The sequence below is a fragment of the Corvus cornix genome, chromosome 3, assembly GCF_000738735.6.
Source record: "Corvus cornix cornix isolate S_Up_H32 chromosome 3, ASM73873v5, whole genome shotgun sequence".
Classification (NCBI taxonomy): Eukaryota; Metazoa; Chordata; class Aves; order Passeriformes; family Corvidae; genus Corvus; species Corvus cornix.
The window spans coordinates 78121446-78133942 of NC_047056.1; the positions used below are offsets into that span (position 1 = coordinate 78121446).

A 12497-nucleotide genomic window follows, 5' to 3' on the forward strand; every position below is an offset into this window, starting at 1 on the left:
TGTAATCTGATGTGTTTCCGTGTAAAACTGCCTATGTTACGGTTCAAAAGGAAATCAACAGTCGGATGAAGAATTTGTGGAGCAATTCTCAACAAAAGTGGAGACTGTTATCCGTGCTGTTCTGTATGCTGTTCAGTGTTTGGTAGAGAGAAAACAGGAAGGTGGAAAAGAGGAAGAAAAATCTTCAGAGGAAAATGGTAAGTTTGTCAATATACTTGAGTGGGGAGCAGAAGAGTTTAAACAATGCAAACCTTAAAATTTCTTAAATTGTGTGTGTGTGTCAGAGGTACCATACACAAAGAAATTGCTATTTTAAGAGAAGTTGTGTATTTAAACAGAGAGGGTAGATATATCCAGATTTCTTACTATGACATTTTTAGGTTGTCTGACTTGATCTCCATTTTTTTCATGTATTTCAAACAAAGAGGATGCAGCCTTACTTGATGTGGTTAAAGCTGGACATATAACTAAACTTTTGGATGAAGATCTGTCCGCTGATTTGGAGTCCCTACATGTGCAGAAGGCAATTTTAGGTGTTTCAGAGCTCCTGGAGATCCTGAAATATTACAGGGAAGACTGTACTTCATATAAACATAAGGTAAAATTGTTCTTTTCAAGAGTTTATTGGCTTAGGAGTCTCAAGAGATTTGGAATTGTGAACTACTTTGGTGGTTCAATGTGCGTCGCTTCTTGCCCAGTGCCTTAAAACTAGAAGCATGTGAGAAACTGTGGACAAATAAAGGTAGTCTTCTGTAGTGCAAAAGTCAAACATTTCTGTAGTAAGAAGACAAAGTTTTTGGTTTTGTGAAAAATCTAGAAAAGCTCCAGAAACTGTAGAAATTGTACTTAAACTCACTTACTGATATTTCTGCTTTGAGCATTTCTTTATAGTCACTATCATGACCCTCTCTGAGGTGCATGTCACTAAGTACAAATAATGACTGACAGCTCTTCTTGTTTTTTAACTGCAGTTCTTCAACCAGTCCTGCTATTTGCTGGTGCGTCTACAGCCCATGCTCTGCAAGTACTCAGACCTCATCCTGTTCTACCTCACCGTTTCACTGGCATCTCACAGGAGTACTGGAAAATTGCTTTCTGTTCTAACCAGCATTTTTACAGAGCTTGCCCTAAAGGTAAGTTATTAGAGATAACAGTGGGTATATGGCAAGCATATATTTAATGTGTAAGAGTCTTGAGTAGAAACTAAGCTAAGTAGTAAGTAACTAAACTTACTACTGAAGAAGGCTTTGAGTTTCTGTTTGCCTTTGCAGGGGTTTTGTCTGCCAAAAGAATTACTTGAAGATGAAGCAGGAGAGGGAGCAACAGAGTTCCATGATTATGAGGATGGTGGTATTGGAGAAGGGGAAGGCAAGAAGGATGTGAGCGACAAAATAGAAAGTGAAGATCAGGCAAGTGTTTGGGGTTGTTCTTGTTTAATTGAAGCAAAACTAGAAAAGCTCTTGAAATCCATGATGTGGATGTCTTGGGTAGAAGAAACATGAAGTTACCTTCAGTCACCTATTTATTTTGGCTTTCATCTTTGCATATCAGTTTACAAATATTGTTGTGATACTTAAGCTTTTACTATATAGGCAAGATCCATTGTAATTTTTGGCTTTACCAATGATTTAGATAGAAGACAGTTTTCGAAAGGGTGAAGAGAAGGAGAAAGAGGATCAAGATTCTAAACCAGACATTGAAGGAGAAGACAATGCAATTGAAATGTCTGAAGACTTTGAAGGAAAGATGCATGATGGAGAACGGGAGAAAAAAGGTTTGGTTCTTCCACTGTGGCAAACTTACAAGAAAAGTTGTAGATCAGTCCAGTAAAGGTTGATACTTTTCTGTAACATGGGCATGTGTGTCTTTTTCAGCATATATCAATTAAGTGAATGGGGTGATGAAATTAAGGTTCAAAGTATGATTGCTTATTTGTTTATAAAGTTAACAAAAACATTAGCTTTCCCTCCTCTGTACTGAAACACATTCTGAACTGTACACAGAAGATGAGGAAAATTCAGATGAAGAGGAGGAACTGGATAAGCAGATGGGCAATCTTGATAATGCTGAAGCTGATGATAAACTAGATGAAAGGCTCTGGGGGGATGAAGAAGATGATGATGATGAAGAAGATGCTAGTAGTAAAACAGAAGAAACTGGACCAGGAATGGATGAGGTAATAAGGAAAGGGGTGGGGGGAAAAATGTATCAAAGGAATTGAACTCTGCTAACTTAATGTGACCTAGAATGGGAATTGCCTCTCAGAGCTCTTGGCCTTAGGAAGTCGAGTTAAATTTTGTTTAGTGTTTCAGGGCTTTTGTTTAATGTTGTCTTTTTTTTCTGTAGGAGATGGTCTTGTCACTGAGACTTTGAAAAGCAGGTAACATAACTGAGTGTCTTTTGGATTTATTAATAGGAGGATTCAGAGCTTGTTGCAAAAGATGACAATTTGGGGATAGGAAACAAGGATAATAAAAAACAACCTCCCAAGAATGAGGAAAAAGAGCAACAGGAAGAGGACAGTGGAAATAAAGAGAAAATCCATGAACAAATTGATGAGGTAAAAATTACTTGGACTACATGAAGTATCTTGCTGTTAAACCACGTTCTGTTGCTCATATCATGTGTTTCTCAGAATTTGAAATGGGTTTTTTTTAATAGTGAAGTGCACTGAAAAAAAGTTAGTTCATTTCAGAGCTAAAAGTAAACCATACTGTATCCATTATAATATACATTTATTTTCTGATTTTTATTCCAGAAAGAATTTTTTTTTTGCAGCACCCTGAACTTGTAATGGCTGCCAAAACAGGCTTTACAGTGAATTGATGTTTTGATGGTCAAAGCTTCAAAACTCTAATTCTGGTGTGTTTAGCAACAGAAACACCTTTTCCGTGTGCATTTAGCATCTCCAAGAGTGCATATTCTGTTTAGAATGTTTCAGCTAGGAGAACTGGCTTTTGAACACAAAACATGCTGGTTTTAAGTACCAACAATTTATGCAAATGCATTTGCTGAAATTTTTCTTTCTGCTCTTAATGCATGAGTATGTGTACCACTGGAAATCCACTTTTAACTGATCAGAATGTAATATTGTATCCAGTATTTCTCTGTCCTAGAGAATACAGTAGTATCTTATTTCTTATCTTTGCCTATCCTCCCACTTAGTACATGCCTGTTATTTTTTCCCCCATTCTTTTGCTGACAGCGTGAGTATGATGAGAATGAAGTAGATCCGTATCATGGCCAGCAAGAAAAGGAGCCTGAAGTTGAACCTTTGGACCTTCCTGATAATTTGAATCTGCAGAGTAATGAGAAGAGTGATGATGAGGAGGATGAAGGTACAGCTGAAAATCTCTACATTTCCTAGATGAAAGCCACATGGAAATGGAGGGAATAATCAGTTCATGAACCCTTTTTGTCTATAGAAAGGAGAGAGGTGGTGGAAGGATTCTGTATAACCACCAAGAAGCTACAAATTCATTTGTGTATCAAAATACCAATATACCAAATGCAGGCCAGACAAGAACTCAGCATTACAGCATTTTCCTTTACCTCCCTTTCATGCACACTGTGGAGCAGGCTTTCTCATGTTATCCAAGTGATACAGCCTGACTTTTGCTGGAATCTCCTTATTTAATAGTCCAGTTGCTTTTGTGGTTTCATATTTTTTTTATTATGCTTTCAAGAACATTATATAATAGAATATGTTATTCTATTATACTTTAAGAGTATTTGTACTCTTAAAAGTCAATTGACCCTCAGGAATATTTGGTTAAAGGGAGTTAGTAGGAATTCATCTTGCTATATTGCTAGTTAGAAATCAATTGAGACTTAAAGGAATTATCTGGCTATAGAAAATCGTAGATTCTGTGTATAGGACTCAGTATTTTATGGGTTTTTGATAGACTGGGCTGTTTTATTCCAAATATCTGAATATTCAGTCTCTGTACTTTGCTGAAAGTTTTATATACCTTTCTGATTTTTTTTTTTTTAAATCCAGAAGAAGAGAATGATTTTGAAATAGATGAGAAACCTGTGGATTTAAATGAGGCAGAGAAGACAGAAGAACAGAAGGAAGAGGATACTGATGAGACAGAAAGAGATGATCAGGATGCAAAAGCAGCTGAAGAAGGCGTTTCTGAAGATAAAGAGGAGAAGGAAGATGAAGGAGACAAAGATGTTCATGATCAAGAAGATGACGCAGGGAACACTGAGGATGCAGAAGAAGAAGAGGAAGAGTCACAACCACCTAATGAGAAAAAAAATGAATCTGCCGAAGATAAGGGAATCCCTAATGAAGACCAAGGCCTTCAACCTCAGGTAGAGTGTAATAAATAAAAGAATTTTTTTTTTTTTAATTGTCTTATACAAGATTGAAGAAATGGATGTGTTCTGTGATACTCCAAAACAAATTTGACATTGGTAGATACAATGTTAGTGAGATCCTTCATCAGGATAACAAGAGCTATGCTCTTTAAACATGTGTTTCTGCTGTCTGTGTTCCTGCTGCCTCCTTGGCCTTGTGTTAGAATGGAATAGACTACTTCAGTTGGAAGGGACCTACAGTGATCATCTAGTCCAACTGCCTGACCACTTCAGGGCTGACCACAAATTTAAGCATATTCTTAAGCATGTTGACCAAATGCCTCTTAAACATTGACAGCTCTGGGGCATTGACCACCTCTCTAGGAAGTGTGTTCCAGTGTTTGAGCACCCTTTCAGTGAAGAAGTGATGTTAAAGTCCTAATGACCATTCCCATGCATCCTATCACTGGGTACCAGGGAGAAGAGATCAGCACCTCTCTCTCCATGTCCCCTTCTCAGGAAGTTGTAGAGAGCAATGTAGGCTCACTCTTCAGCCTCCTTCTCCAAACCAGACAAGCCCAAAGTCCTTAGCCACTCTTCATGGAACATTGCTTCCAGCCCTTGCACCACCTTTGTTACCCTCCTCTGGACATATTTAAGGACTTTCACATCCTTCTTAGCTTGTGGGGCCCAGAACTGCACACAGCACTCAGGTGAAGCTGCACCACTGCTGAACACAGTGGATTCACCACCTCTCTTGACCAGCTGGTGTTGCTGTGTTTGATGCACCCCAGGATGGAGATTAACCCTCTGGGCTGCTGGGGCTCAGTGCTCACTCACACTGAGCCTGCTGTGGGCAGCATCCCCAGATCCCTTTTCAGAGCCGCTCTCCAACCACTCTTCTCCCAGTTGTGCCCAGCATTATTCCATTCTGAGTGCAGAATCCAGCATTTGCACCTGTTAAATTTCATCCCATTAATCATAGTCCAGTGCCCCAATCTATCTGGATCCCTCTGCAAAGGCCTCTTGTCCCTCAAGAGAGCCCACAGCACCTCCCAGTTTGTATCATCAGCAAACCTGCTAACAGTGCATTCAACTCCTGCATCCAGGTTGTTGATGAACACATTGAACAGGACTAGTGCTGGAGCTGAGCCCTGAGGAACAGCACTGGTGAGTGTCACCAGTCAGATGAAGCCCCATTCACTACAACCATTTGAGCCCTGCAATCCACCCAGCACACTGTGAATCTGCTCATCCCACAGCTGGACAGCTTGTCCAAAAGGATGCTGTGAGAGACACTATCAAAAGCCTTACTAAAAATCCAGAAAAACTACATCCACTGCCTTCCCTTCATCTGCTAGGCCCGTGATCTCATCCTAGAAGGGGTATCAAATTTAATAGGACTTTCCCTTTGTTAACCCATCCTTACTGTGCCTGATGACCTTATTCATCTTTAAGTGCCTTTCAATAACACACAGTTCTCAGTGTCTTTTAGAATGTTATAATTGATGTTATTTCAGGAAGAGGAGGATAAAGATAATTCAGAGATGGATGAACAGATTCCTGAGGCTGAGGAAAGAATGGAGCATGAAACACAAGGGCAGACTGGGCAAGAAAATCTGCAGAGTGACAGTGCTGTTGAGCTGGCTGGAGAGGCTTCAGAAAGAGACCAGTCTAAAGAGGTAAATTATGTGGAAGTGTCTGAGTTAAAAATGCTAAATTTGTGAATATGTTTTCAAGTTGAAATTAGGGAACTGCCGCCATAGTTTTTAAGAACTGTGTATAAGACCTGAGTTTGTACCAGTTATAAATTCACTGAAAAAAACCTTCAAGACCATGTAGATACACCCTGCATTTTCACTACTATAAAGGTAAGTTTAGGGTAGTTGTTGAACTGCAGAAGTGGCTTGTCTGCTCTCCATAAGAATTATACTTGCAGTTATGAGCCATTGGTCATTCAGAACAGAACGTAGCAAAGCACTGCAGTTTTAACATCTGGAGTTTGTTTACAGTAGTTGCTATTTTCGGTTACACTTGAAATTTTTTTTTTCTTTTTCAGGAAAGTGGAACTGGAGCTTCAAGTGCAAATCAGTCAGAAGGCCATGAATCCACATGCATGGCCCGGATGGCTTCTCAGAAGCAAAGCAGGAAAAATACACAGGTTCATCTCTGTTATAAAAAATCTTAAATTTTTGTTTAAATGTCTTAATATTAACCAGCAAATAGGCAGGACTCAGTTTCTCCTTGTTAGAAGACTGTTCTCATTAGTGGTGGGTTACACCTCTCTTGAATTTCATGGTGTTAATTTGTTTTCTTCAGAGTTTCAAGAGGAAACCTGGCCAGGCAGACAATGAGCGCTCAATGGGAGATCACAATGAACGCATCCACAAGCGACTGAGAACCATGGAATCCAGCAGTGAAACAAAGCAGGATATAACTCAGCCTCAACAAAACGTGGAGGAGGCTGAAGCATTTGAACATATTAAACAAGGCTCTGAACACTATGATGCACAGACATATGGTACAGTGGTATTTCTGGGTGTAAAGAGTTGTCATTGCAGAATCAAACCTTGAAACACTCGTATTTGCTGTGGTTTTCCCTGTTTGCTTTATAACGTTACATTTGACCATCCTTGCTTTGGTTAAAGATGCAGCACCATTTCACTGCAATAAATGCTACTCTTTGGCAGTCAGACTCAAACTAACAGTAACACTTTTGAAAATACCGATTTGACTTATAAAAATGGATTTTATCTTAATATATATCTTTACAATCTGTTCTCTTCAAATCTTACTTCAGTTAATCCACACAATACTGAACTTGACACAGCACAGCAGAATGAAAGATAAAACAGGGGTTTGAGCCTCGGATCTCTTCTAAGTTTGCTGAAACTGATATGCAGTGGCCTCAGAAAATGCAACATTTTTTTTTTAACTTGACTACTTCTCCTTCCACTTTCCTCTTGACACGTGTTGTTGTCTTTGTGCAGATGTAGCTAGCAAGGAGCAAGAGGAACCTATTATGCCTCCTGAGGAAAAGGAAGAAGGAGACTGTGAAGATGCAGCAATGGAAACAGAAATGCAGGACGAGGATCTCAGAGCAGTAGACACTGAGGAGCTGAAGCCAGAAAAAAAGAAGTCTACTGCCACTAAACCTCCTGGTACATTTACTTAAAAAGTATTCTGAATATATGCTGATATGGATCTTAGATGTATATGTAGGTATTTAGATTTGCATGCAGTGGATGAGTTTCATAAGACTCATCTGTTGTAAAATCTTTTGTAAGGCTAAAATGCCTGCTCTAAATTGATTCTGCTGCAGCAATATTCTTACTTCTGCCTAGTAACCAGCATTAGCCTTTGCTAAATTGATTGAGTGACAGAGGGGTTTGCTGCTTTCTTTCAAGTTAATGGTCTCTAATCTTTATCCACCACTTTGAAGAAATAAAAAGCAAACACTTCCCTGCTGTTCAACACAATGCCAATTCAATTAATTGGCATATAACAATGCATTCCAGTGTCACCACCATCAGCACCATGTAATTCAACTGTTTTATGTATAACTTCTGGCAAAAAAAACAAATAAACCAGCAAGAAGTTGAGGAGCTGGTCTGAATAACATCCAATGAGGTAGCACCAAACTCTCACTGCCTTCTTTCTTAAGTGGGAACAAAACTGAGCAGCTAACAGAAGTGACTGGTAGAGGAGAAGATAGATCTGACTTGTCAGCCACAGAGCCCCCCCAAACAAAATAAGCTAGATAGAAGTATCTCTTGCCAATTGCAATAGGAATTGTAATTTTGATGAATCTGAGTAAATGACACTGTAGCTTAGATTTTGAACAGTTTTCTTCTTGAACAACACAGCGTGGCTGGAGAGCGGAGACAAGTTTTACAAGCGTCCCACTCCCATGAACTTTAATCACTTAAATCTCTTGCTAAACTCTTTTAGCTTTATGGTACAGGTGTGCATGTAATCAGTCTACTTGTTTTTCCACACGATTCTCTAACTGTATGTTCTGAAAAACTAAAGTTTTCAAAACATCTGCTACAATGTCATATTTTTTCTCCTTTAGAATATTTCTTAAGAAATTAGTTGTTAAACAGTATAGTACAGTAGCAATAGTAATAAAACAAACTCTTTAGTCCATTCCTTTATTTGTAAATTGATTTTTGATTTATAGAAAACTGTTCTGTTAAAAAATTAGAGCGTAAAAGATAAGCAAAGATTGCTGGTTTTTAATGATGATTTTCTGACTGTTCTCAAATGACTTTATACGTCCTATCATTCTGTCAGAGGCTATGAGAGTCAATAAATGTACTTCACCAGTGGCATTGTCAGGTGTTAAAGATCTCTTAACTACTATTTTGTTTGTTTGGCAAGAAGGTTACAAGACAGAAAAACAATTTGCATTAGGAAATGCATGGTTATCTGTTCCAGTGAGTTGCAAGATGTATTCATCCCATTCCTAGAATTAAATGTCTTAAAATGTGGCACTTCTTTTAAAAGAAAATGTCTAGGCTGCACTACAAAGCATATGAGATGCTCTGTAAAATAGTCAAGATACGATACTGCTTCTTGTATTATGTGTGATCCATGAAGTCAGTAATTAGTTTTGTGGTTGTAGGACCAGGTGAGGTGGAGCCAGAGATCCAGACTTTTGACTTGGAGGATGTCAGTGACTCTGCACCAGAAAAGCTACCAAAGGTGACTGAAGAGAAGCCAGAGCGAAGTAAGGACTCGACCATACACACAGCCCACCAGTTTCTGATGGACACTTCCCAGGTAGGATCCCCAGGCTATCTTCTTCCAGCTACAGTAGTAGAAAAAGATGGTTTTACTTGACCTGTGTTAATGAAACTCTGAATGCAAAAGGCTAGAATTACTTTTTTTCAGCCAACTCAGTACCTTGATACTATTTAATAGCAGAATGAAAAGTAACACACATACACTGTTGTATATGCAGCTGAATGATGCCTTTAAAATGACTAGTTCTACCCATGGAATCTTCTCACATAGTTTTTTTTAGAAGCTTCTGTTTTTCTAACTGTAAAGAACTGTTCTGCTGAGATGAATCTGCAGATCAAATGCTTGGTTAAAGTGGAAAGCAATGAGCAAGGGTTGTGGCCTGAAGACAACAAAAGGGTACATACAGAATCCACACTTCAGTTAATTCATTATAATATATTACTTCTTTATAAAAGCTGATTGCAGGTATTGTAGAACCTTTTTGAGCATTTTATGAATGTCTCAATTAAAAAAATACTATGGCCTAGAAGATCCTAGAGCTTCATGTAACACTCAGGGTTTTCCAGTGCAAACTTCATTGAAGAAGCACATTTTATCATAAAGACCTATGGCATAGAAGCAGTTGGTGGTGAATAACCAGTTGATAAAGTAAAAATATTTTCAGTGTCTAGTTTTTTTAGAAGGATTGACCTTTCATTCTTACAGTATGGTATCCTAAGTACACACTTGGAGGGTGCTATTCTACTGTTTCTGTGCATAATACAGAAAGGATTGTGTCCCAGCTACATTGGGTATTTCTGTCTTAATGCCAAATATTGCAGCTCTTTGGAAAAAGGCTGCTGAATGCAAGCATTCTCCTGTTGTTAAAATAATTGTGGTTTTGGGGTTTGTAGATTTTTTTCCAATTGGCATGCAAAATGTGAAACAGGAGAGGGAGCTCTTGCAGCACCATTAAAGGGGAAGGGAACGAGGCTGCTGGGGGAAAAGTGCAGCTTCTCAGCTTTCAGGGAAAGGAAGAAGAGATAAATCCCCTCCATGTATATTCTTGCTCCCTTCCTTAAACCTACAGTAGTTGACCAGTGGGACCAGCTGCTTCTTCTTGAGGAATGAGAAGTTACTGGGACTACTGAGTTTGCAGTCATGGGTTTATTTTCCTTAGTCCATAAACCTGCAGGTTATGCAGACCATGTACTGCTGTTCTGCTAAGCTGGGAGTTTGTAAGTCAGGGACAGAGGTTGTCAGTGGAAGCACAATGAAAGTAAAAGAAGTATCATAAAGTTTGGGTGTCCTTTAACAGAATGGCTTATCAAATAGTATTGGTGCCAGGTAAGGAGGATGATGTCATTCAGTCTTCAAGTGGTTTGAATGAAGCTTTTTAAAAAAATATAATTAAGTGAAGTACACTGTTTTCAAAGATACTAGGTAGGTGTAGTGTTCAATAGTTTGGTCTCCATTATACTGTCATTAAATCTGGTGTTTGTAAAGATCATTTCACTGTTTTATCTTGAAATTCTGTGGTTTATTATATTCAGTGTCAGCATCATAGATGTTCCTAGCCTTGTTTCTATATTGATTATATCACATATGGAGATAATTGTGGGGGAGGTATTTATCTTTAATGTACATGGAAGCTATTAAAAAACATGGAGATTTAAAATCTTCATTTAGGTATTCAGGTATTTTTTTTGTTTAAAAGAATAAGAACAATGCATTTATACTTTTTTTATAGTTTGCTATACTTTGGGGATCACCAGATGTGTAAACTTATTTTTCTGTCTCATAAAACTCATAATTCCACTTCTAGCACATTGTTAGAGATCCTGAAGAGCTAAGAAAGGAACTTGAAAGGCAATTGGAAGCTTGGCAGACACAACAGCCTGGAACTCCAGAGGAGGTTTGTGACCTCATTTGAATATAAAACTGTCATAATAATCCTTCATTGCATTATTTCATCTTCTTTTACTGCTAAAACATTGAGCAATCCAAGCAGGCTGGAATCTAAATACTCAAAATCACATGATTTAGATACTATTTTTATTGTTACGTTTAACTTACTCTGAAAAAAAAATCACATTATTCTTGAAGCAGGATGATGTTTCAGATCTTGTTTTGAATGTGAATGCAGATTGTCATATGAGACACCCTCAGTTTTAGCTGGTTACTGCCCTCCCCTCACTGCCTTCACCTTAGTGCACTGAGGTTTGGTTTCTTTCTTCAGACAGTGGTCTCCTACTGTTTTTGTTTTTTCATAATGCATTTTAATTTCTTTGTGTGATGTTGTAGGAGAAGGAAGCAGCGCAGTTGTGGCAGAGGTATTTAGTACTGACAGCTCCTCTGTCACAGCAGCTTTGTGAACAGCTGCGACTCATACTGGAACCCACTCAGGCTGCCAAGCTGAAGTAAGTTGGGTCTTTCTGAGGCTTCTGATTTCTTCAAACTGATGGGTTTGGGGTGCTTTAGCCTCTGTAAAACTGCAGCTTTATGTTGTTCTTGTGTTACAGTAATGATTCCTGTTTGCAAATGCCTTCAATTTCCTTGTATGGGAACATTAGGTTATTTTATTAAATGCAAATATGATATAGTAGTAGGCACCCATCCTGAGGATATTTCCTCCTACTTTTTTTTCTCCTATGTAGCAGGTGATCAATCAACTTCACCATTTGAAGTGAAGTCAAAGATTATGTTAAAAGTCAAAATGTTTTATGTTGTTTATAACATTAAATGATTTTTTTAAGAGATACAGACTTGTTTCAAACTGGTGGAGTCTAAATTCAAGGTCTGCCTTCCATTTTAGATACCTAGATGTAAACTTCTTTTAAAAACACTGAATATCCATCTTACATTAAAAATGTGGGGATTTTTTAATCTATAACTAAATAGAAGTGTTAAGATACTAATTTTGGATTTTTTGTATTTAAAAAAAAAATTTTATGTGGGGTATATGCTGCGTAGGCCATGGATTTCCAGAATGAGATATTTGCTGATAATCCCTGTCACTATGTCTTTTTTCTCAACTTTCAGAGGAGACTACAGAACAGGGAAGAGACTGAACATGCGCAAAGTGATCCCGTACATTGCCAGTCAGTTCCGAAAAGACAAGATCTGGCTGCGAAGGACCAAGCCCAGTAAACGACAGTACCAGATTTGCCTGGCTATTGATGATTCCTCTAGTATGATTGACAATCACTCTAAACAGGTAAAATAAAACCTCAGGAGAAGTATGGAGAAACTGCCTGTCATTGATGAGTATGGCAGTTGCTGACTTGTTTCATACAGGGCTGGTGGCTGCTGGAAAGTCTGACTGATAATTCCAGAGCAGCTATTTTTACAGACCATGTGCTTGAACTCTTGTCACTTCATACCTAAGAGATTTATTAACAAAAGATCAGTGAAAACTAGCTGAAAGGATTGAGCTGTTGTTTGTTAGACAGAGGTGTACATAT

At 38.3% G+C, this 12497-nt stretch overlaps 1 protein-coding gene across 2 annotated transcripts in view; it reads left to right on the forward strand.

The window, feature by feature from the left end:
- Positions 1-12497, forward strand: part of MDN1 (midasin AAA ATPase 1) — a 94041-nt gene that overhangs the window by 75681 nt on the left and 5863 nt on the right. Inside the window, exons 81-97 of one of the 2 annotated variants that reach the window (XM_039568557.1) lie at positions 51-197; positions 426-598; positions 972-1133; positions 1272-1409; positions 1633-1774; positions 2007-2176; positions 2417-2560; positions 3206-3338; positions 4001-4320; positions 5826-5987; positions 6365-6466; positions 6625-6826; positions 7296-7466; positions 8933-9090; positions 10859-10948; positions 11338-11453; positions 12076-12250. In XM_039568557.1, coding sequence (XP_039424491.1) covers positions 51-197; positions 426-598; positions 972-1133; positions 1272-1409; positions 1633-1774; positions 2007-2176; positions 2417-2560; positions 3206-3338; positions 4001-4320; positions 5826-5987; positions 6365-6466; positions 6625-6826; positions 7296-7466; positions 8933-9090; positions 10859-10948; positions 11338-11453; positions 12076-12250 — 2705 coding nt within the window. Of the gene's footprint in view, positions 1-50; positions 198-425; positions 599-971; positions 1134-1271; positions 1410-1632; positions 1775-2003; positions 2177-2416; positions 2561-3205; positions 3339-4000; positions 4321-5825; positions 5988-6364; positions 6467-6624; positions 6827-7295; positions 7467-8932; positions 9091-10858; positions 10949-11337; positions 11454-12075; positions 12251-12497 lie in introns of both variants that reach the window. The other variant, XM_039568556.1, reaches the window with a different exon arrangement.